The 25,598-nt window shown below is 43.6% G+C and overlaps 1 protein-coding gene across 1 annotated transcript in view; it reads left to right on the top strand.

Moving 5' to 3' along the window:
* Positions 1-25,598, top strand: part of STAB2 (stabilin 2) — a 176,864-nt gene that overhangs the window by 79,124 nt on the left and 72,142 nt on the right. The window contains exons 23-33 of the mRNA XM_003929622.4: positions 3,038-3,218; positions 5,017-5,110; positions 6,209-6,367; positions 10,764-10,859; positions 12,542-12,637; positions 15,837-15,884; positions 17,316-17,452; positions 17,905-18,019; positions 20,282-20,359; positions 23,862-23,960; positions 24,049-24,156. Coding sequence (XP_003929671.3) covers positions 3,038-3,218; positions 5,017-5,110; positions 6,209-6,367; positions 10,764-10,859; positions 12,542-12,637; positions 15,837-15,884; positions 17,316-17,452; positions 17,905-18,019; positions 20,282-20,359; positions 23,862-23,960; positions 24,049-24,156 — 1,211 coding nt within the window. The remainder of the gene's footprint in view (positions 1-3,037; positions 3,219-5,016; positions 5,111-6,208; positions 6,368-10,763; positions 10,860-12,541; positions 12,638-15,836; positions 15,885-17,315; positions 17,453-17,904; positions 18,020-20,281; positions 20,360-23,861; positions 23,961-24,048; positions 24,157-25,598) is intronic.

Below are 25,598 nucleotides of genomic sequence, written 5' to 3'. Positions count from 1 at the left end.
GTAATCCCAGCACTTTGGGAGGCTGAGGCAGGTGGATCGCTTGAGGTCAGGAGTTTGAGACCAGCCTGGGCAACATAGCAAAACCCCATCTCTACTAAAAATACAAAAATTAGCCAGGTGTGGTGGCGGGTACCTGTAATTCCAGCTATTCCAGAGGCTGCCAGAGAATCACTTGAACCCAGGAGGCAGAGGTTGCAGTGAGCCAAGATCAAGCCACTGCACTCCAGCCTAGGTAACAGTGAGACTTCATCTCAAAAAAAAAAAAAAAAAGAATCAGATTCACTCCCTACCTTTTAGACAGACCTCCTCCATCAGCTCCTTTATTTGCCAGGTATGTGACCTTGGGTAAGTTACTATACCTCCCTAGGCCTCAGTTTCTTTATCTGTAAAATGGGATGGTAATAATATCAAGTGCCTTTTAAGGTTAGTATCAACTATAGATAAAAATCACTTGCCCTAGAACCATACCTAGTACAAAACACATGCCACAAATATTATCTCACTATTATTGTTGTTGCTGTTAGTCTAAGTACAGTGACATAAATATCAAGAAGCTTGTAAAACATGTGAAAAGTTCCACCACAATAGGCATTGAAAAACATGAAGTTATATAATCTCAGAAAATGCATTCTGTTCTTTAAAATGACATCCTGTGCATATTTAAAATAAATATATGTGTATTTTTGACATATATTTCTAAGCTAACAGCTCCTTGTGGAGTCAGACCAACCTGAAGTCCCCACACTCCAGCCTACCAAGACCTTAGAAAACGGCTCTCAATTTCTTGACCTATAAAATGAAGATAAGAGCCGGGCGCGGTGGCTCAAGCCTGTAATCCCAGCACTTTGGGAGGCCGAGGCGGGTGGATCACGAGGTCGAGAGATCGAGACCATCCTGGTCAACCTGGTGAAACCCCGTCTCTACTAAAAATACAAAAAATTAGCTGGGCATGGTGGCACGTGCCTGTAATCCCAGCTACTCAGGAGGCTGAGGCAGGAGAATTGCCTGAACCCAGGAGGCGGAGGTTGCGGTGAGCCGAGATCGCGCCATTGCACTCCAGCCTGGGTAACAAGAGCGAAACTCCGTCTCAAAAAAAAAAAAAAAAAAAAAAAAGAAGATAATAGTGGTACCTACATTATAGGTTTCTGGCAGGATTAAGTTAGACCATAATTTGGGGCTTTTAGCACAGAGCTTGCACCAAGCAAGTCATCAATAAGCAAAGCTGCTTCTGTTACTATCGCTACTAACTCCATGCGTTTGTTATGAAACACACAACCCTTCTGCTCACCTACCTTATTTGAGCTTCACAAATAACTCTCAGGATGGATGGGAAAGCAGAGCACAGCAGGTTTGAGGCTGCTGAATCCTTTCCAATGTTCTTTTTGCCGAATTAGATTTCCATATTAGAGGAAGAAAAAAAAACAGGGTTTATTCCAAGGCCTGACGATGTCGGCATTTGTCTGAGGCCAGCCCGGCAGGACACCAGGGCTGGGATGGGGCGGTGGGCTTCTAGCTGTCACTCCTCTCATTCCAGGGCTGCAGCTGCACACAGTCTCACACAGGGGTCTTGTTACTTGCAAATAAGGCACTGACTTAACTAAAATTGTGTAAAAAACTGTTGTTTGCTTTAAATCCGGCTGTGGTTTTCCAGCCCCGCTCACTAGTGTCTGTCTTCTCTTTCCTGGATGTTGGCTCCAAGCACCCACACTAATTCCTCTCCCATGGGTCCTTTCTGGGGCTAAACTCCAGATCCCTTTATTTCTGATCCTTTTCCAAGCCCTCCCTCAATCCTTGTCATGTGCCTTTGAGAATCTCCACATCCTTCTTTTCACTCCCACGTGTATAGGAACCTGAGTCGGATGAGGCGGCCTGTGTTGTGATTTTTAAAAATACCTGTAATTGAAAGCAAATGCAGCAGCTAAGGTTGAAGGGGATAACGGTGATATAGAAAAGCGGTTCATATAACGATCTACGGTGTTTGCACAGCCACAAACAGAAATGGACTTTGAATCCCAATTCAAGTTTCTCCCTGGGAATTTAGCAGCAAGTTGGGCCATTTGCTTCCTCTCTTCGGGCCTCAACTTCCTCATCTGAAAAATGGGGGTTATAAAAGTACCTACCTGCTGGGACTGGTGACTATTAATGAGATGGTGCATCCTGTGGAAGGCTGACCCAGTGCCTTGAATCAAGTCAGTGCCCAGATATCGACCATTGATTATCATTGGTTTCCTGTGATCGAGTGAAAAACAAATGCATTAGCTATACATCAGGAGCCCTGCCAGCATGGGAGACCATTTCTGTTTATTCCAGAATATCTTCATGAAAGGTGAGAAATTTCCAGGCTAAACTCTCCAACCAGGAAGTAGTTGAAAATGGAGTTCCTTGGCCTCTTTCAAAGTGTAACACCCTCTTCTTCCCCACACCCCCCACACAGTAGATAAAAAGGAGTTATTTTTTCTTTCCTTCTTTTTTTTTTTTTTTTTTTTTTGGAGACAGGGTCTTACTCTGTTGACTAGGCTGGAGTACAGTGGTGCAGTCATAGCTCACTGCAGCTTTGACCTCACAGGCTCAAGTGTTCTTCCCACCTCTCAGCCTCTCCGGTAACTGGGACCACAAGCACACGCCATCATGCCCAGCTAATTTTTATATTTTTTGTAGAGACAGGGTTTTACCATGTTACCCAGGCTGGTCTCAAACTCCCAAGCTCAAGCAGTCCTCCCACATCAGCCTCCTTGAGTACTGGGATTACAGGCATGAGCCACCGTCCTCAGTCTTAAAGGAGTTCTGAGACCAAGTTCCTCTCCTCCTGAATGGGACAAGTAAGCTCTCCAGGGGCTGTCCCAGGCACGCTGAAAACACTTGAAACTCCAAGAAATAGCAGCCCGAGTCTTCCTCTGGCTCAGACCCCAGACTCTGCTTTGACAAGAGTGAGTGGGGGGTGAGAGGAAGTGGTCCCTGTCCTCCACCAGGGTGCTCTGCCTCAGTGCTCGGCTTGTCCCCAAGTCCTGGACGGATGTCCCTCCTCCTCCTCTTTCAGAGTGCCTGTGCATTCATGGAACATGCGATAACAGGATAGACAGCGACGGGGCCTGCCTCACTGGCACATGCAGAGACGGCTCCGCTGGGAGACTCTGCGATAAGCAGACCTCGGCCTGTGGGCCCTACGTCCAGTTCTGTCACATCCATGCCACCTGTGAATACAGCAATGGGACAGCCAGGTAGGTCTGTAAGGGGATGGCCCTTAATGATGCAAAGCCACTGTGTTACCTGTAGACAGAGCCAACTCATATCTAAACTCTGAACTGAGGCCTGTTATCTCCAGCTGATAGTGTGGCATTTGTGAAAACAACCTCAGTCTGAGCTGGGTTTCAATTGCAGCGCTCCCTGCTTTGAAACTTACCAGCTGTGCGACTGTGCGCAAGTTACTTAACCTCTCTGAACCTCACTTGCCTCAACAGTTCAGTGAGGATGATACCTACCAAGCAAGGCAGTTGTGGAGATTAGCAGAACTGAATGCAAAATCACCTAGCACCAAGGCTAGCACATCAAAGATGTTCTGTCATGGAAATGACCATTATTATCATATGTGGATATGTGAAAGAAAGGAAGATTTGCCCACCAACTTTCCAACCTTTGAAAACACCTTTACTTTTTAAGGCTGTTAACAATTGCTCCCCTGTTAAAGGCATCTTGCAGGAAACTGGGTCTTTAATCAATAGATCGCCATTTGTTTCAATACTGTCTAGCATTCTGCAGTGGGTTTGAGGGGGAAAATGCCAGAGGAAATTTACCTCTCTGGAAATATCTAGCTCCAAGGCAGTAACCACCTAAAATATCCTGGGAAATGAAGGGGATGTCTGGAATTCTGGGCCCTATTCTAACACCGCTTTTCTTAATTTTGATTTACATAGTTATTTATTTTGGTCTGCATCTCCCACTATAGGCTACAGGAGACAAGAGACTGCCTCTTTTCCACAGTTGTACAATAAAAATGCCTTTTCCTAAGGAGTTATGACCTATATCAGTGCATAAGGCAAAACCTCATGTAATCAAAATTACCCTGGAAACCTATTAAATCATCCACAGAGAACCGTCAGCATGGGTCTCCATGAACTATATTGCCTTAGGTACATCAAACATTATTGGAACAGATGACCCTATTTCTTCATTTGGTCACTAGATAGTGTATTTTGTTCCTCTAGGAAACTTGATACATGAAAAAGATATTTTTTACATTTTTGTAAGACACGTATGACTGGATTTGCAGTAGGACATGGGGGTGCAATGTCCCCAACATCTGTCATAGAGCACTCAATAAATATTGAACAGATGAATCAATGAGCCACATAGTGAAAGTATCATCACGATAGATTTTGATAGAAGCATCTGGAAAGGTAATGGGTCAAGAAACCAAGTAAGCTTACAGAAGAGGCACTTGGGAATGTGGTGTTGGGGGTCAATAAAACCTCTGAGGGGCCAGAGAAGGGGAGAGGAGAAGTGTCACCGATTGTCATTTTCAAATATTTTAAGAGCTGTTGCATAGAAGACAGAGTAGAGCTCTTCTTTGCTAAACCAAAGGTAATAACTAGTATTGAAGAGGGAGAGTTCTAAAGAGGCAGGTTCTGGTAAAATAAGAGCAGAGAAGCTGCCAGGTGCTGAGCCTTATGATCTGTAAGTGCTCTGCTAACGCACACTTCACGTGCATTCGCTCATTTAACCTTCAGCCTCATGTGGGAGGTGTTAGGCCCATCTTCCTGATGAGAAATAAGGTCTCAGTTGTTAAGAGACTCGTGCAGGGTCACACAACTGCTAAGAAGTGGGTGGGCTTTATTTCCACCCAGGCGTATCTGATTGCAGACCCCTGGAGTACCCCGACCACATTTGAGTACTGACTTCCTCCACAGGAGCAAACCATGGAGCCATTTGGCCAGGAACTGGTTTATCTCTAGCTGGCTGGCTCTCTTCTGGGTCGTTGGCGCTTATTCTGGGGCTGATTTTGCACACTCTCCTTTGCAGCTGCATTTGCAAAGCAGGATATGAAGGAGATGGAACTGTGTGTTCTGAAACGGACCCTTGCACAGGACTGACTCCAGGAGGCTGTAGCCGCAATGTGAGTACTGGTCTTTATTTACAACTTGCCTGGTTTCTTGTTGGCTTTTTTCAGTTGGTTGGTTGGTTTTTTTTTAGGAAATCCTGAGGAAAGACGTTCCACAGGTCAGTGTCTGATCACTTACCATATGCATGAAGCATTTGTGTTTAAACCTTGAATTTTTATTTTATTTTGAGACAAGGTCTCACTCTGTCACCCAAGCAGGAGTGCAGTGATGCAGTCATAGCTCACTGCAGCCTCAAACTCCTGGGCTCAAGCGATCATTTTACTGATTAGGAAACTGGGGTCTGGGGGAGTTCAGTGACTAGGTTCTGTTGTTGGTAAGGGTGTAGCCAGACCTACCAGTGTTTTCAATTATCACCACCCCTACCTGACCCTAGTCACCTTCATTCCTTACCTATGGCTTAGTAACTGGTTTCTTTGCTTCCTCTCTTACCTACCCACAGTGCATTTCCCACCCACAGCCAGAGTGGTTTAAAGTGAATCAGATCATGTTTCTCCCAGGTTTAAACCCCTTCAGTAATTTCCTCTGGATCTGAGGATAAAATCTAGATGAAACCACCTGACCCCAGTCTACCAGATTCTCTTTCAGTGAGCCTCGTCCTAACCCCGTCCACCTCAGCCTCATCTCAACATCATGTCTTGTACCTCTCTCTCCTTCTCATTCTGTCTTCCAGCCTCCTGGCGAGGCTCCTCCTGAGAGTCGTGAGAGCTGGTATCGTGAAGTTGGGTTCCCACATTATACAGAGCTGGGCTCAAGCCTTTTTACAGCTGTATGACCTTGGGCAACACCTGTTTCCTTAGCTGTAAAATATAGTAACAATACTTTTCTCAAGATGATGGTTTACACCTGCAAAACAATATAAATAGTCCCCAGCTTAATAACTGTCACAGTGATGTTTAGTGGCCATGAACTGGCCAGCTCCCAGCCATTTTGTTCTTTAAATGACCTGATATTTTCATGAATCTCAATGCAAATCAAGCATTTCCACCTTTCTCAATGCAAATATGTGTTTCTGGAACGTATGTCTGGAAATCCTCTTTTGGAATCATACGGCTGGACTGAGGCTTCAGAGGCTTTTTCTCTTCCTCCTGCAGGCAGAATGCATCAGAACTGGCACAGGCACCCACACCTGTGTGTGTCAGCCGGGCTGGACAGGGAATGGGAGAGACTGCGTGGAGATCAACAACTGCCTGCTGCCCAGTGAAGGCGGCTGCCACAGCAACGCAACCTGTTTGTACGTGGGTCCCGGGCAGGTAGGTTGGACGTGACAGGAGCAAACAGAAAGCAGGAATCCTGCAGTGACTTTCTTTCCCCTCAGGACACAGAGGTACTTTGGCTAGAACTTACTGCAGCATTTTTCAATCATTTGTGGCAGTGAAAATGGGTTCATTACCACAACGAACCTATGACGGGGTATTATCCCTTCTTATAGAAAAGGAAATTGAGGCAACATGAAGCTAAGCTATTTGCATAAATCACATTGAAAATAGATGATAGTGCAAGATTTGCACCCAGACGGTCTGAGTCCAGGGCTGCCCTCTTAGTCGCCACCCTAGACCAACCTTATATTTCTATAGCTTTGTAGCATATTGATCACTTTCACTCACTGTCATTTAATGGAGAACAAGACAGAGAAGGCTACTCCTTGGAAATTAATCAGCTCCAGGAGACATGCTACCAACTACACTAGGATTGTGGCCATGGGGAAAAAAAAAAAAAAAAAAAGGCAACTGATAAGGCTCCCTCCCCCCATCCATCCCCACCTGCTTCCACCTCTTTCCACTGGTAGGACCATCAGGTGTGTGTATAATATAAGGCTAAGAAGGTCAGAACACGTGGAAGATGGGAACAAGGATTTGAAATCAACTCCCTTATCTTTTGAATCTTGATACAGTTTCTCACTTTTATGTTTTAGGCTGAACTTTTTTAAGGACCTATAAATTATTTTCAGCTCTTTGAGAAATGTATTTCTTCCCATGATGAGGGCACTGAAGAAAGCCTAACCTTGCTCACCATGATATCTCTCACTTGACCCTGAACCTTTTGGTTCTCACACCTCTCATTTCTGCGCACAAGTTAATATTCAGAGAAACACAGAGCTTGAGTGGAACTTGATGAGATAGTAAAGTCTACCTCCTACCTTCCCTTTTCTTCAGGGAGGAATTTACCCAGACAAATGGAGATCTGCCCTATTTAAAGATATCCAAGAAGGAAGTTCTAGGGCCTCCCTCTGTGGCTTTAGGCATCATTCCCACTCCCTTCTCCTCCATCCTGCTAGGAATGAGAGATGGAATATCTGTCCTGTGGGCCAGTGCAGGGCTGGACACTGCAGAGACAGTCAGAAGTGTTGGAGCTCCTCTGGGAGCTCATAACTACCAAAGATAGTGAACTATACAGAACTCTTTTCAAAGAGACCCCCACAGGGGCTTAAAAGGTGGTTAACATGATTAGGAGCAAGGGTTAAAAAAATGGAACTGCTTGGCTAAGAGCATAGCATGATCCCACCCTAGCCCACCTCACACTCTTGAAAACTGATGGGAGATGGAAGCACTAGGCCCAGTCAAAGCCTCAACATTGACGTATGTCTATATACAGCTAGGGTGAACTATTTCATTAGACCACAGAAGGTGCTTCTCAGGTAGTGACAGTTGGCAATGGGACAGGGATAGAGGGGGATCTGTATCAGGGAGAAATCTTTTGGTTATAATGGAAAACTCAATTACTTGTAAACTACTTGTGGAAATGTAAAATGGTACAGCTACTATGGAAAACAGTACTGTAATTCCCCCAAAAAATTAAAAATAGAATGACCATATGTTCTAGCAATTCCATTTCTGGGTCTACCCCCGAAAGAATCAAAAGCAGGGACTCAAGCAGATATTTAAACACCCACATTCATAGCAGCATTATTCACAGTAGTCAAAAGATGAACATAACATAACCAGTGGCCACTGGCATATTAATGGGTAATCAAAACATGGTATATGTATACAATGGAACAACAATCAGCCTTAAAAAGGTAGAAAATGCTGACACATCCTGCAACATGGGTCAACCTTGAAGATGTGTTGCTAAGTGAAATAAGCCAGAGACAGAAGGGCAAATACTATGTGATTCCACTGACCTGGGGTTCCTAGAGTATTCAGATTCATAGAGACAGAAAGTAGAATGGTGGCTGCCAGGAGCTAAAGTGGGGAGAGGAATGGGGAGTTATTGTTTAACAGGTACGGAGTTTCAGTTGGGGAAGATGAAAGCAAGTTTGCAGACAGATGATGATGATGGTTGTACAAGAATGTGAATGTGTTTAATGCCACTCAACTCTAAATTTTTAAATGGTTAAAATGATACATTTTCTCATATATATATATTTACTTCAATTCTTAAAAACAATTAAAGCTGGTTTAAAAACAAAAGGGAATGTTTTGGCCCATGTGTTATAAAGTCCATATATGGATCTAGCTACAGGTACAACATGATTCAGGGCTCAGAAGGCAGCATAAAGGGTCTGTTTCTTGGCTCAGCTTCTTCCCAGGTACCTGGGGTGAGGGATGACCTCACCCTCGCCATCGTAATACTTAGTTAACCAGAATGAAGTATGTTTTCTGGTAACTTCCTCCAAAAACCCAGGATTCCTTCTTTCATCGACTCAGATTGAGTGCATCCACACCCATCCTCATTTCCTGCCACTCCCATCTGCCCTTGTGCACAATTACAGAAATCAGGCCACAGAAGGCCCAGGGTATAAGATACAGTGATAAGCACAGGCCAAGGCTCTGCACCCCACCCTGGGGTGGAGAAATCAGCCACATTTTATCATATGGACTAGGAGAGGGGGAATGAATGATGGTGTCCCCAGAGCCAAATGACGTGCAGTTTCCAGGAAGAGAGATAACAGATGTTCACATATCTATTCATTTGCGCATTCATCTAACACCTCTCAAGTGCCTACGCCTACTCAGCCACTAAGCTCCATGGTAAGGATAAGAGATTACCATGGTCAGGGCCCTCTGCCAGACGTGAAGAAATGCGATCTTGTGCAAGGTGACAGACATATATATATATATATATATGTATATACACACACACACACACACACACACACACACACACATATATATATGTATATATATGTAATGCTAAAGTGATAAATGTTATAAAAGCCACATAGGGTCTGGTTTTTCCACAGTGTCTGAGGGCTGCTTTCCTATTTATCCACCTGATTTCTCTGACGGCAGAATCTGCTCATGGATCTGAAGGAAATTAGTTTTAAAATTTGGCCCTAGGAGTCCTAATTATGAAAAAGATCGCTGCAGTCTTATGTCTTGCCAAGCACTCAGGAAATGATTGCATTTATTTTTGACGCACTTGAGTTGGCAGATTGCACTTGAGAAAAGGAAAAAAGTGTCTTGGTGTCTCCATTAGCTTTCTGGGGATGCCATGCAAAGTGCCACAAACTGGGTGGCATAGAACAACAAAAATGTATTGTTTCACAGCTGTAGAGGCTGGAGGTCTGAGATCAAGGTGTCATCAGGGCTGGTCCCGTCTGAGAGCTGTGAAGGAGAAGCTGTTCCATGGTGCTCTTAGTTTCGAGTGCTTTGCTGAAACTCCTTTGTATTGTTTGGCTTGTGGACACATCACCCTGATCTCTGCCTTTGTGTTCGGATGCCTTTCTCCCTGTGCGTTATCTGTCTCCAGATTCCCCCTTTTTATTAATATAAGGATACAGGTCTTACTGGATTCAGCCCACCCTACTCCAGCATGACTTCATCTTAACTAATTACATCACAACCCTCTTTCCAAATAAGTTGCATTCTGAGGTACTAAAGGTCAGGACTGCAACCAATGAATTTGGGAGTGAGGAGACACAGTTGAACCTATAACAATATCTGTCTCCTCTCTGCTCTGTCCTCCTTTCTGCAGGCAAACTTGAAAAACATCCTGATGGGGAGATGGGAAAAGAGGGGGTCTCTCTGTGGTGTTCTATCCAAAACAGAATGGGCCAAAAACCCAGGATTCATTCTCTCTCATTGACTCAGATTGAATGTGTCCACATCCACCCTCATTTCCTGTGCACAATTACAGAAATCAGGCTGGGGGGAGATCAGGACTGCCCTCATATCTAGGATTGCCCTCAGCTGGGATTAGTTGACTTGGAAACTTTTAGACTTTCCAAATAGGCACACACCTTAATTTCCAGAAATGCTGCTTTAAAAAGACAAACTGTGCTGGAGCCAAATGTTTCTAAATTCAACAAAGTGCCTTACAGGCTAGCAATGGCCTCATGCATACATCTCCACCAAGTAGATATCCTGTAGCTTGCTTAACCTTTCTCATTTAGGTAGAAGAACCACCCAATGTGATACTTTTTGGGGCCCAAATCCCCTCTGAGACTCTCTGCATAGGTCCCTCTGGAGTAAAGAATTCAGGAAGAGAGTACCAATAAACTCTCAGTTGGGAAAATGTAATGTAGAATCTGGAGACTAATAACTCTAGAATCTGAAGTGTATCAAGCAAAAGACATTAATGTTGTTCTCTGGGAAAACCAGACAGCTTCAGTTTCCATAGTATATTTCTCAGTGCCTTGTGAGGGCAAGACATGGAAGGCACTTGCTTTCAATAACCCCCTTGACTCTGTTCTTAAAATTATAGAATGAGTGTGAGTGCAAGAAAGGATTTCGAGGAAATGGGATTGACTGTGAACCAATAACTTCATGCTTGGAACAAACCAGAACATGTCATCCATTGGTGAGTTATTTAACTTTAGTTTTCATTACTTAAAAAAAAAATGCTTGAGAAAGAAAGATTATTTCCTGTCTGGTCTAGTAATGAACAAAATCTCTTACCTTCAAAAGGGAATCTCTAAGCAGAATGTGAGTAGTTATTGCAACTCCCACTTCATTCCAAAGCTTGGAAGAACCTACACCTGACTGCCAGGTAAAATACAGAAGTCCTGGTTAAGTTTAAATATAAGAAACAAATAATCTTTTAGCATAAATAAGTCCCAAATATGGCATGGGACAAACTTACACTAAAAATTATTCATTTTTCACCTAAAATTGAAATTTCACTAGCCATTCAACATTTTTATTTGCTAAATCTGGCACCTCTAAACCAACAGTTTAAAGGATAGTTTAAGAGGTAACTGGGCTTCCACTCTGAACGTCACAACAGAGTTTTAAGTTATCGGCAAAAATGCCCATTCAGAGGTCCATGGTGCCTTGTTTCTCGACTTCAAAAGATCAGGCAGAGGTATGAGGCCTGGGGGTGGCCATGCTTTCAGAAGAACATTGCTAAGCACTGAACATCAAAACCAATGAAATCTGATGCCTCAGTCACATCGTGTGGAGTTAAGTAACAGAATCCACGCGGAAATTTGTTGGGAGTATCCCCCAGGTGGCTCTGGAAATCCAGAGGCAGGAAGTACGACTAGACTTCCCAAGAGCCCAGAACCAGGATTGAAGACAGCAGGATTACCAGAATCTAGGCAGCTTCTTTCCCCAGCCCTCTGAGGTGATGGAAACTCTCATTTCACTTCCCTCTGTGCATTTTCTTTCTCTCTGCCTCTGTCTCTGTCCCCCAGTTTGTAGTGCTTCTGTGCTTGAGGTAAATGGCTCCCCCACTATCAGTGATGCCCTCTAATTTGTCAGCACCTCATATCCCAATTCAAAATCATAGAGGAAAGGATCTAACTGGCCCAACTGGGCCCAGGTATGCACATGAGAGTCAGTCAGTTATGGCCAAGAAGTAGGGTTGTTATGAAAACAGCTGCCATAGCCCACCCCTAGTACATGTGCAGGGTGGGACACGAAGGACTAATTTTCATAGAAGAAAAATGAGGAGGGAGATGCCCAAGGTATCTGTTACCCAAGAATCTCAAGAGTATTTTACAAAGCTGAAGGAGCTCTAACACTCCTCCTTGATTTAAGTGCAGCCAAGCCCTGGCATTCTAAATGTGTAGCTATTGCAAGTTTCACTCCATTCCAAAACTTGGAAGAACCAACGTAGGGTTGCCAGATAAAATACAGGATACTCAGTTGAATGTGAATTTCAGATACACAAGTATGTGTCAAAAAAAATCTTTCAGTACAAGCATGCCCTAAATTTTGCATGGGACAAATGTATATTCAAACTTACTCATCATTTATCTAAAACTCTCATTTGACTGTACATCCTGTATTTTTTTAATTTGCTAAATCTGGCAGGGATGAGAATAAATCATTTCATTGTGCTTAAATAATAGCCGTATCAAACATGCAGACGGAAGACTTTCATTGCAACACTGAAGGGTCTATGGGTTACTTACACCGTCTTTCAGCCCCAAATTTGCAGTTCTCACAATAGATGGAGCCTGTTGTCTCATAGATGTAACTCGGGTCTAACGTTTTTACTGGGGTGACAAACCATTTCTTTTATCCTGGTTTTCTCAGGCAAACTGTCAGTTTACTGCTTCTGGTGTCTGGAGCTGTGTTTGTCAAGAGGGCTATGAAGGAAATGGCTTTCTGTGCTATGGAGATGCAGCAGTGGTAAGTCATCTACAATGAACTCAGGTATATAACAATAAAGACAAAACCCTTTTTAAAAAACCTCTTGGCTAAGATGCCTTTAAAGTGATCTATTGACGTATCTTTTGCTGCAGGAGATTGTACATGAAGCAAGCTGCTTCTCGCAGACGACATACATGTTCTGGGTCACATGTTTTCCACAGGCTGCAGGCAGCCGGCTTTTATTCGGCAGCTTCTGTGCACCAAGCAGTCCTTCCTGCTCTTTCTTGATACTCTACCTCTTTCCATTCTCAGACTTCCCAAAGGAGCAACCAGCTGGCCTCTGCTGGGTTCACTGGGCTCTCCTGTCTGGGCTTACCCCTGGTATGTGTGTGCACGTGTGCACACATGCCAGGCATCTTGCTAAATCTTTACCCTGCAGCAATACCCCATTTAAAACTCACAACAACCTTCCGGCGTTATGCTACTATTATGCCCATTTTACAGGTGGGTAAACTGAGAGGCTTAGCAAACATGCCCATCACCCTTTAGCTCCAGAGTGAGGAATCCAGCTGACAGCTCTGATCGCTGCCAAGTGCAGAGCACAAATACTTAACCACCAGTGCAGAACATTCTGTCTGTACAGCATGGGCCACACTAACTCAGCGTTGCTCCTACATTTTTCTGTTTTGATCATAAACTTTTTTTAATTTATTGAGGTAAAATATCCATCCATACATTTTTACCATTTTTATGTGTATAGTTCAGTGGTAATAAATACATACATATTGTTTTCCTTTCATCACCTCCTCCTCCTTCCCTTCGTGCTCTCTGGTAGCCACCAATCCCCTCTCTGTCTTCATGAGATCTACATTTTTAGCTCTTGTATATGAGTGAGGACTTGTGATGTTTGTCTGTCAACAACCATAAACTCTTAAGAGATTATCTCTGTCTTGTTTCCTACATCGGTCCCATTGGTTATAAATATTTGTCAAAATGAGAAACGAAGTCAATTGACAAATTTCCTCATCACTTTTTATTCAACTACTTGGCAGTTGGGTTCCGGCCTCTCCTCTCTGCTGAAATCACAAGCCTAACAATCCCCAGGACCCATAGCCTGCACTAAGAGCCCTGCCCTAAGAGCCTCGCCCTTGGGAGGCCCCTTCCTCCCTTCCTCTCTCACTGTCCACTGCGTTTTCAACTCACCAAGTCAGAAGCTGTCTCCTGGCACCCGGACCATGACATGTAAATCACATTTTCTCTGCACTGGCCACGAACCCTGTTTCCTAAAACCCTAAAATCCTGCTTTCACAATGTCCCTCTCCTCCCACGAAAAGCAAAATTAAGTCCTCAGCTTGGCTCTCCAGACATCTTCATACCGACTCCACTCGTGTTTTCGTTTCTGTTTTTTTTTTTTTCTCTTGAGGCAGGATCTCACTCTGTTGCCCAGGCTGGAGTACAGTGGCATGATCATGGCTCACTGCAGCCTTGACCTCCCCAGGTTCAGGTGATCCTCCCTGGGCCTATAAGAATGTGCCACCACACTCCGCTAATTTTTTGTTTTTTGTAGAGACAGGGTCTCACCATGTTGCCCAGGTTTGGTCTCAAACTCCAAGTGATTCACATATCTCAGTCTCTGAAAGTGCTGGGCTTTCAGGCCTGAGCCACCATGCCCAGCCCACTCATTTTTCTTCTAAACAGCCATCCCCTCCAGTTTAGCTGCTGCCTCTCCAGCTTCAGGCTCGCCATGTTCCTCTCTCTCCTCCCCAGCTCTGGCCTTCCCCGCCGCACTTCAGCCCTCCTTTTCCTTAAAGTGTCCCCTCTAAGGGATTACTCAATATCTCTGCTCTTGTATTTATTCACTTCCTTGCTAACTTACTATTTAACATGTGCTTATTAATAACCTCAACTGCCAGATGGAATTGAGACAGCACTAAGACTTTTTGTCTTTATGTAAATTCACATAGGATTATTGATATTGCCATTTTTGTGGTATTTAGTAGATTAAAAAATATTTTCACATACATTAATGCACTTAATTTTCATAATTCCTGGAGGAAGTCTTCATCATACTCATTTTTCAGATAAGGCCCTTGAGTTCTCAGAGTCTTAGTGACTCGCACAAGAGCACATAGCCAGTAAATGACAGATCCAAGAAGTGAACCCGGTCTTTTTAGTAACTGTGTGTTTAGAAACTTAAAAAAAAATACACAATGAGAACACATGGACTCAGGGAGCATCACACACTGAGGTCAGTTGAGGGGGGCTGGGTGAGAGACAGCGGGCGGTGGGGAGGGATAACGTGGTGAGAAATGCTGGGTATAGATGAAGGGGGAATGGGGGCAGCAAACCACCTGGGTATGTATGCACCTGTGCAACACCCCTGCATGATCTGCACCTGTACCCCAGAACTTATAGCACAATTTAAAAAAAAAAAAAAAAAAAACTCTATGATACCTTTAAATGTCACTGCTCTGCCAGCAATGTTGGTTGTCTTTTCAAGGCTGAACTTCCCCCAAACAAATGTAAATCATAGAGGAGCAGGGAGGGCCATCTTTTTCCTTGTCTTACACCCCCTTTTGTATCTTACAGCCTCCCTTCACTCCACCCCAGTATTCCAGAGTGGATAAATTAAAGATAATAGGGGCTAAAACTTACTGAAATTACTGCATACCAGCCTCTAGTCTAATCACTTTAAAAACAGTTTCTCATATCAAACTGTGAATTGGAGCTTTTACTATCCCCATTTCACAGATGAGAAAATAGAGGTCTTTTAGGTAACTGGCCTAGGGAACTAGAAAATGGCGGAGCCAAAATGAAAACCCACGTGGTTTGCTTTCGTTGTTCTGAGCCACTACTCAACAATGTCTCTGAAAGAGGACTATTTGCTGAGCTCTCTGACCCCCCACTTAGGGTCTAGGTAGCCATGTTCTTACAGCCTAAATTCTGATTTGGAAGAACCTTGAGTTGTTGCTTCATTCGAAGTTTCTGGAATTACTTCTCTAGAGAATAATCAATCCACCTCACTGTGGAAGAAATGTGCAGTTCTGGCAACATGGAAACGCAGCTAGTTGGAGCACCCATTCACATCAGCATCAGGGAGGCAGGCCAGGAAAACGAGCCCAGCCCCAGGAAGGCTGAGCACAGGTGACCCAGAAATGCACTGTGATTACACTTCTCATTGCTCTTTCTCTGTGTTCTCTCCCATCTCTCCCTCCTTCCCTTGCACGGTATGAATAAGGAATTGTCATTCCTCTCCGAAGCAGCTATATTTAACCAGTGGATAAATGTGAGTACACATTATTTGTTGGGACTTAGGATTGGGAATGTATATGTTTTAGAAACTTGGAATGTATATAATAGAAAACTGATAATGCAACTGGTAAGGAGTGTAGGCGATTGTGCTGAGCAGCATTTCTCAACCGTGGCTGTACTGTGGAACCACATGGAACACATTTTTTTAAAAAGATATTCCTGCATAGGCCCTACCCCTAAAGACTCTGATGTGATTGATCAGAGGTTTGCTCTGAGCATCAGTGTGTGGGGGTGCAGAAGGGAGCTTCATTCATCACAGGGATCTTTTTTGTAAGTTAACATGATTCATCATTGTAATTAACCAAGTTCAACTTGGGGAATTATAGCTGAAATCTGACATAACTCATATGTGCTTAGCTCTCAGCTCAAAATGCCAAGAAAAGCTTTTCCCTCACCCCTGTAAAGTATAATAATAAAGAATCCAATCCCCACCCTATACCCTTGTCTCAATCTCTGTCCTCTATGGCTGAATGGACCAAGGTGGTAGGCCCAGCCAGCCATTGCAACAAGTGGTTTATCACCTTAAAATAGACACATGCCAAAATAATAGTCCATGCCTGGTCAGCACCCACTCCAGGATGGCTTCCTGTTGCTTCTGTATGGAGCCTCTCTGAACCCCTGATCCCAGCACAGGGGAGACAAGAGACCGAGCGTGCTCTTGAGTATGCTGACTTTCACATAGACTTGTAATTCTTGATTTCACTCACAGGCATAAGCTGGCCTAGTGGACCCCATACACTCACTCATGGGAGCTGATGGTGCCCATTCTTCCTGACTCCACTTTCAGTACAGTCATTCTGGTACCCTGAAATCAGCCCTGGTGGAAGTATTTACGCCATAAAAATCAGTAAATACTACACACCAGGGCTTTGGGTTGTTTTTTGTTTGTTTGTTTGTTTTTTCCTGGAGATCCAGTTGTTAGACATAAGCATGCCACTGCTTCTACCAAGAACTGACTCTCTAGGCAAGAATGAAATTTACTTCAGGTTTTATTTCAGCCCTCTAGTTTCTTCCATGCCGAAACTGTTCCTGCAGTCACCCCACCATCCTTACTCCAAAGACGTCCAAGAATGCTCAAGGTTTCCTGCATGTACACATACCCACAAGAACCTAACAAGGCTATTTCTTGGCTCTTCATTTAGACTAAAGTGTAAAGGACTTAAAATGACTGAATGTGTGATCTGATTGGGCAGATTTGCTTTGATAAGACTCATACATTGAATTAAAAGAAATGAGTCTCACAAGGGAAAATGAGGTATCAGCCAGTGGGTTGGTGGATTTGGGAAGGGAGACCTCGGACCTTCCCAGTATCATATGGGAAATTGTCATCTCTTCCAAGCATTTAAGTCAGCCCTGTTTGTCCCCTAACATGAGCAGGTCACTTTATTTTCTTTCTGCGGTTCAGAATGCTTCTCTACAACCCACACTGTCAGCCACTTCAAACCTCACTGTCCTTGTGCCTTCCCAACAAGCTACTGAGGACATGGACCAGGATGAGAAAAGCTTCTGGTTGTCACAGAGCAATATTCCATCGCTAATAAAGTAAGTGTTACTTATTTTATTTTACACCGTATCTGAATGGCATCTGTGTGAACATGTCTTTGAAGTTCAATGTAGGGAAGCCACATGGTCCTTCTAATTCGTGGAGCTGAATATGTTCTAGGATTCCCTTTCCTCTCGCCCCCAGGATAGTAATAGCCAACGATTTCTGACAGCCAATTCTGCCAAGCACTGTTTTAGTGCTTTACATATAACCGAGTTAATTCTCTCAACAACCCTGTGATAGATATTGTAATGGTTCCCATTTTACAGATGTGGAAACCAAGGCACAGCATGGTTAAGTAATTAACTCAAGCCAAGGCTGATAACTGAATGGGGAACTTGAATTTTGAAGATGGCAGTCTGGCTCCAGAGCCTGTTTTCTTAACTACTCAATGATACTACAGCCCCATGCATTGATACTGAATTATAGCCCTTGTGGACTGTTGTTTCAGATACCATACACTACTAGGCACATACAGAGTGGCAGATCTGCAGACCCTGTCTTCTTCGGACATGTTGGCAACATCTTTGCCGGGCAACTTCCTTCACCTGGTGAAGGTGGATGGGGTAAGAGCTCTGGAATTTGTCTATTTACTTGAAACATAGCATCTTAGTTTATATTGTACTTCTTAAATTTCCATAGTATGGGAACTTCTAAACATGTACAAAACTACAGAGAACAGAATCCCTCATGTGGACATCACCCAGCTGCAATAATTATCACACATCGATATACACATAGACACACACACACACACACACACACACACAGCACACACACACGTTACCCTATAGCAGTGATCCTCTAAAATGTGGCCTTCTGCCCACTGATTGGCCACAAATCTCACATCAGAACCACAGACTGATCCAGAAAGGGTAACAAATGTGCAGTTCCACAACTTTTCATGTATAGTTGATTAAGACCTGGTTATTAGTCATTGAATCTTTATAGAGAAATGAAATTGAATCTTTATAGAGTTGAATCTATACATATTCAGCTTTACAGAATTGAATCTATATAGAGAAATGAAATTTTATATGAAGTTAGAGTCAGTCAATCAGCCGCTATTCAGCACCTGCTACTGCTGGCGATAGGGCAGTGCCCAAGGAAGAGCCCCGCCCCAGGGAAGCTTATCATCTGACACTTCCTGCGGTGTGTTGAAGACTCCGGTTCAGAATTCTGTGAGGGAGTCTGGCTGCCCAGCTGCACGGGCAGAGGTTCAGAGCTCTTTCTGTGAATTGCACAAGATGAGAATGAAGATACCACCGCAAAGTGAGAACTGCTACATCCATGAACCATGGGCCACAGTCAAAAATGTTTGAGAATTACTGCCCTAGAGCATTTCTACCCTCCCACTCATTGGTATGAGCACCATGAAAAAGATCTGTGCCTAATAATACCTAAATATCTGTGGCTCATCAGATATTTTCTTTTAGAAAGCAGAAAACAGTGGTCTTACAGCTTTTTAATATCTTATTCTGATAATTCTGGTGACATTGGAGTTATTTTCCATCAGGTTTTTAATTAAATTGTATATTTTAAAGTGTACAGTATGATGTTTTGATGTACATTGTAAGGTGATTCCTACAATCATGCTAATTTATTGATGTTTTAAATCATTGATTCTCTTAGCAAGCATTAACTAAATACCCATCTGGTCAGGCATATCCCAGACCCCACAGATTCAGAGGTAAATCAATCAAGGCCCCTGACCTAGAGGAGCTAGCCATTAATGATATATTTTTAATGCATTCATTCCTATGTCCTGTATCAATATCTCCTACCAGGAGGGCTTTCTTCAGGGCCTCTGCAGATGTAACTTGGGAGTTGCTCAGGGTGAGACAAGACCAGGGTTCCTAGCAAGGATTTCAGCTGGGGAGAAGGGGAGAGGAAACCAGAAAGAGTAGAGCCCAGTTAGTGCTGATTGGTGGCTGGGTGGGTGAGTGGGTTAGGTTTTACTTACCCCCATTCCTTATGCAATTCCTTATGGAACTACTTAAAAAGTAGTTGTATTCTGATCAGGCAAGTCTATTGCCATCTGTATTAGTTTGCCAGCACTACCATAACAAAGTACCTCAGACTGGGAGGCTTAAACAACAGGCATTTTATTATCTCACAGTTCTGGAGGCTGGAAGTCCAAGATTAAGGTGTGAGCAGGGTTGGTTCCTTCTAAGGCTGTGAGGAAAGGGGCTGTCTTGGGCCCCTCTCCTTGGGTTGTAGATGGCATCTTCATGTTCACATGGCAGTATCTGAGTGTAGCTGTCTCTGTGCAAATTCCTGCTGCTTGTGAGGACACCAGTCAAACTGGATTAGGGTCCACCCTAAGGACCTCACTTTAACTTGATCACCTCTGTAAAGACCCTGTCTGTAAATAAGGTCACCATCTGAGGTACTAGGCTGTAGGACTTCAGCATACAGATTGTGGGGATAGGGGGGACACAGCCCAACCCACAATGCTGTCTCCAGGGTCAAACCACAGGGTAACTTTATTAAGCCTCGAACAGCACTTTTATAAATGAAATTGCATAGAATAGAATAGAATAGATTATCAGAGTGCCTCCCACATAGGGGAAAGTACTATTTCGTGTGTGTGTGTGTGTGTGTGTGTGTGTGTGTGAGAGAGAGAGAGAGAGAGAGAGAGAGAGAGAGACAGAGAGAGAGAGAGAGAGAGGTGTCTGTGGGACAACAAGTTAAAGGTATTTCTTACTGTGGCTCATCGCCTGAAAGTATGAAGATCACTGTTGCTCAGAAAGCAGAAATTCCAGAGATCATCTCAACCCCAGGTGTGTTCTATAGACTCACCTTCCCACTGTGGTTTGCATTTACAGAATATCACAATTGAAGGGGCCTCCATTGTCGATGGGGACAATGCAGCCACAAATGGAGTGATACACATCATCAACAAGGTACAAGATTCCACCCTACTGTGCATGTGGCATCTCTTTTCCCTTTGTTATTTATCCTCCTGTACAGCAATATTTTTTAGCCTTATATGGAAGGTAACTGGTACTGTACCTTATGACTTTTATTTTAAAACCATCTAAGAAACTATTGATTCAGCAAGACTCAGTTCCCATTTACCCAGCCCATATTCTGCAATAGGCCCTTTATCAAGTGTGGTCACACCTATTATCTTTCTTGTTTATGGAAACACCTCAAAAGACAATTCAGGCCAAGTGCTGTGGCTCACGCCTATAATCCTAGCACTTTGGGAGACTGAAGCAGGAGGATTGCTTGAGCCAAGGAGTTCAAGACCAGTCTGGTTAACATAGTGCGATCCTGTCTCTTAAAAAAAAAAAAAAAAAATGCATGCACCTCTGTGCTTCCAGCTATTCAGGAGGCTGAGGCAGGAGGATCACTTGAGCCCAGGAAGTCAAGACTACAATGAGCTGTGTTCCAGCCACTGCACTCTAGCCTGGGCAACAGAGTGAGACCCTGTCTCAAAAAATAAAAAGGCATGTGAGCTTAAGCACCCTGGCACTGGGAAGTCCATACAACCAAAGGGGATGTAATCAAGAACTGGAGGAGAGGCACGTGATTATGTGTCACTTTTACACTCTATCTGCATTGTTGCACCCTAAAAAACGAGGCAGGAAAGGCTCTTCGGAAAAAAAGTGGAAAAGAATATAAAAAACACTGTGACATTTTTATTTTCTTCTGATACCCAGTTTAACAATAGTTTGACACAGGAAAAAACAGAATAATGAGAAATGACGTTATAAGCTACCCTGCAATTTTCAGTTACCATGTTAGGATCTTTATTTAAAATGAAAGTTACAAGTTGGAATTTAGGGTACATTGGGAATTCTTGTAAGGTGGAAGATCAGAAAAAAATTGTGTTTTAATTAAAATTGTTCTCACTTGGCACTTATATAGGCACTTACTGATTTTAAGTTACAGAAAAGGTTTCTATTTGGAAAAGAGCCTGTTTGTAAGATTTCCGGTCTCATTGTTGCAGAGATCTTGCAGTTCTCCCATGTCATCAAGGAGCACTTAGAAACAAGAATTTTGTGCAAGTGATTTGTCACTTACAGGGAATATAGCTTCATCTAATGCAAAGTAATGTTATTTATCAAGGATATTTTTCTTTTCCAATCCTGGCTTTCCAAAGTACTAAAAAACATTTTAAGAACATAAAGTTGGTCGGATGGTGACTCACACCTGTAATCCCAGCACTTTTGGGAGGCCAAAGATGATGGATCACCTTAGGTCAGGAGTTCAAGACCAGCCTGGCCAACATGGTGAAACCCCATCTTTACTGAATACAAAAAATTAGCTGGGTGTTGTGGTGCCTGCCTATAATCCCAACTGCTCAGGAGGCTGAGGCAAGAGAATTGCTTTCACCCGGGAGGCAGAGGTTGTAGTGAGCCAAGATTGTGCCATTGCACTCTAGCCTGGGCAACAGAGTGAGACTCCATCTCAAAAAAAAAAAAAAAAAAAAAAGACTGGGTGCTGTGGTTTATGCACATAATCCCAGAACTTTGGGAGGCTGAGACAGGTGGATCACGAGGTCAGGAGATGGAGACTATCCTGGATAACATGGTAAAACCCTGTCTCTACTAAAAATACAAAAACTTAGCTGGGCATAGTGGCACATATCTGTAGTCCCAACTACTTGGGAGGCCGAGGCAGGAGAATTGCTTGAACCCAGGAGGTGGAGTGAGCTAAGATCACACCACTGCACTTCAGCCCAAGCGACAGTGCAAGACTCCGCCAAATAAATAAGTTACCTCCACCCTTTGCTTTTTCTGATGCACACAACCTCATTCGTAGAGTGGCATCTCGACCCATCTCCTGAGTGCTGTATTATTCTCACTTATAAACGAGACAACAGAGACTCCTCATGGTTAAGTAACTGGATTGATGAAGCGGTTCTGGGGATGGTAGTTAATTGATTCAGTTATCTAAATAGCCTCTGGGCTGCAGGCGCTCCCTAAGGAGCTCCTTCTATGTCTGTCCACTGGCATAAAGGGCATCGCAGTCAGGGCCACCATTGTGCCCTGCATAAAGGTGCCTGGCCAGAGTGGCTCGTAGCCTAATCTCAGCCCACTTCACTCCCCATGCTGTTGCACCCCTACTTGGGATTGCAAACTCCTAGAGAAAGGAGGGCCTTTTTCTTGATTTTCAGTGGCCCTCCTCATTGCCTATTGTTATGTGCATGGACATAGAACCATCAAGTTCTATCAGGCCTTCTCCTCATAGCTCTCAAATCTGCCAAATCTCATCTAATCACCTATCACCTTAAGCCCCTGCTCCCACTTCAGCTCCAACAACTCAGAAATGTATCTGTATTCCTCTAACACAATGTTTTCATACAATGTTTCTGGGAAAAGCCAGATGGCAATTATTAGGCTTTGCAGGTCACATGATCTCCATCATAGCTCTTCAACTCTGCCATTGTAGCGAAAAGATGTATAAACAAATTTACATGGCTGTATTCCAATAAAATTTTATTTTTAAGTACAAGCAGCAGACTGGATTGGGCTGTCTACTGTAATATACTGTGAGCTCATTGAGGGCAGAACCCAGGCCTCAGTCACACTGGTATACCCACTGCCTGGCCTATAGTAGGCCTGCCATAAATGTTGGAAAAAGGCTGATTGGATTAGAAAAACACTCCAGTGTTTAATTCTTCAAACTGACAAGGTTCTAGGTAGAATGCAAAGGTGAAAACAGTGATTTTGGCCAGAAGGTTGATTATGCAGGACTTGCAACCCAAATGTCCAGATGGATAGCAAAATGAGTAAAGGGAATGTCCCAGGTAGAAGACATTAGGAAGTGGGAGACGATTGTGAAAGTGGCTTCTGCTGCTCTCTGCTGCTGTGTGTCTGCAGAAATCCAGACTGATGTTTTTAAAAAGAAGTCAGCAATCTGAATTTATATGTAAAAAATGCCCTATTATTACACAGCATGAGCTAAACAAAACAGTTTTACAAGCCAGATTCGGGCTACTGGGTTGCAGTAGATTTGAGACTTCAGGGAAAAGAAATGAAGAACCTAAAGAATAAACAAAAGAACAACAAAGAAGAATGGATTAGATATTAGCTGCAACCTACCGCATTTCAGTTAGACTTGGTCTAAGGTCTTCTCTGACAAGGTAGAGTATTGCAAGTTGAAATTAATTACTTAGGGGAAGCTGAAAGTCTTTTGTGCAAGATGAAATTTTCTCTAATCAAGGAGGTTTAAGGGTAAGTCATGAAATTGAATGAATAACATCTCCAAGTCTCCTCCAGCCTTGTCACGCTGTATTCTGGAATATTTTTATTCTGTGAGTAATCTTCAAAAGGTTATTAATGGCAATCCATTTAACTGCCTGAAGAAGTTAATGGCATTAGACTCTTATATGTATGCACAAGCAATAGGTCCTACCAAAACATGCTAACAGGGTGCTGGGGTTTCTTTTTTCAGGTGCTGGTCCCACAAAGAGCTCTATTGGGCTCCTTACCAAACCTGCTCACCCGACTGGAACAGATGCCTGACTATTCCATCTTCCGGGGCTACATCATTGCAAGTACCACATTCTTTGCCTGACCGCCATGCTCAGGTTACCCAAGAACAGGAATCCCTCACGTGTTCTTGTCTCTTTCCGTCACAGCAATACAACCTGGCACATGCAATTGAGGCTGCCGATGCCTACACAGTGTTTGCTCCAAACAACAACGCCATCGAGAATTACATCAGGGAGAAGAAAGTCATGTCTCTAGTAGGTATCAAGAACTAGAACTAGGGAAGTTATTTTGTGAAAATTCAAACTCTCAATGTTTGCAGTTCATTAGTTGTGTGCCTTTTCACTCCTCCTTCCTTGTCCATAGCCATGTACTTGATACAGACTCATACAGAGATTCTCCCATACACAGACATCCCCCAGGTCAGAGGCACTGGATGTTATACATATGCCCCTGGAATTGCACATTTGAGCCTGTATACTACACAAGGATGCAGGCAAGGTGCACTGAGGGTGTGGTGTTGGTGTGTGTATGTAAATACAAGCAAAGACAGCCCAAGTCCACAGGTGCTGGCCTGTTTAGACTCTATCTACGCAACCATCACTGTGGTGCTAGCCAGAGTCATGAAACCACATAAAGAAATTACATGGTTTCTCCAGAGCAGTGGTTCTAGAGACAAGAGTGGGCTTAGGGGTAGCTTCTCGGAGAGTTTCAGTACCACCCCCATCTTTTTAATATCATCATTTCAGCCACCCGATGTAAAGATGAAAGTGAAGACAGCGTGCTTGCCATGCAAATCCAGCTACAAACATGTCCTGTAGTGTGGGGCTGGGGGTGGGGTGGTCCTGGGCCCCTCCTATATAAAACTTCTGGAGCCACCACTGAATATCAGATAAATTGCAGCCAGCCTATAGAAGTCTTAAATACATGGAGGGGTAATTTGGACTAAGTCCTGTAAGAAACAGGACCCACCAAAGGGTTTTAAGTCAGATGGTGGCACAATTGAAGCCTTTGAATTAATTCACAAAATCCTTTGACAAACTTTGACCATTTACCCCTGGATGTTAGGAATCAGGGAAGATAGAGAAGGGCGTAAGAGGAGGAAGAAAGAGATAATCCACCCTCTAGGTCCTGATGCTGACATCTCAGCTGTTGGGACTAGGGACAGGTCAGGGAGTTGGGGAGGAGGGGTGGTCATGAGGATCCTTCCTGCTTCCTGGGACACCTACATGCTTGTACCTATGAGCTCAAGTGCCTAATTCCAGGGATATGCACAAAACACACAGTAGCCCTGGGAGGATTATATGTGGGAGAGTCTCCACATGAGGCTGTGTTAAGTATGTGGCTATGGACGGGAGGGTTTTGATGGAAAAGTGAAATGACACATTATTGGACTAAAAAGAGTGTTTGAATTTTCAGAAAATGGGGATTTTTCTTATTTAATGACGAAATAAGAAAGGCTGCTTTTCTTCCTCACCACCTCCCAAATTTTCCAACTGGATTATGACTCTTAAGGAAGGGAGAGTGCCGTAAATTCCTGTAACAGGCACTTTGCACTCCTGGGATGGAACTGGAAATCATCTGACTTGTCTTTCCCCTGCTCTCTAGCACACCCTATGTCCTTATACCTCTTCAGCGAGAAATATTCTTTTTGAGCCCCAGAATGAAACTTCAGGCAGTCCCATAGCCTCTCTGCCTT

This window comes from Saimiri boliviensis, chromosome 7 (assembly GCF_048565385.1).
Source record: "Saimiri boliviensis isolate mSaiBol1 chromosome 7, mSaiBol1.pri, whole genome shotgun sequence".
Classification (NCBI taxonomy): domain Eukaryota; kingdom Metazoa; phylum Chordata; class Mammalia; order Primates; family Cebidae; genus Saimiri; species Saimiri boliviensis.
Note: the sequence above shows the minus strand (reverse complement) of the source record. Positions and strands in the feature narration are given on the sequence as shown.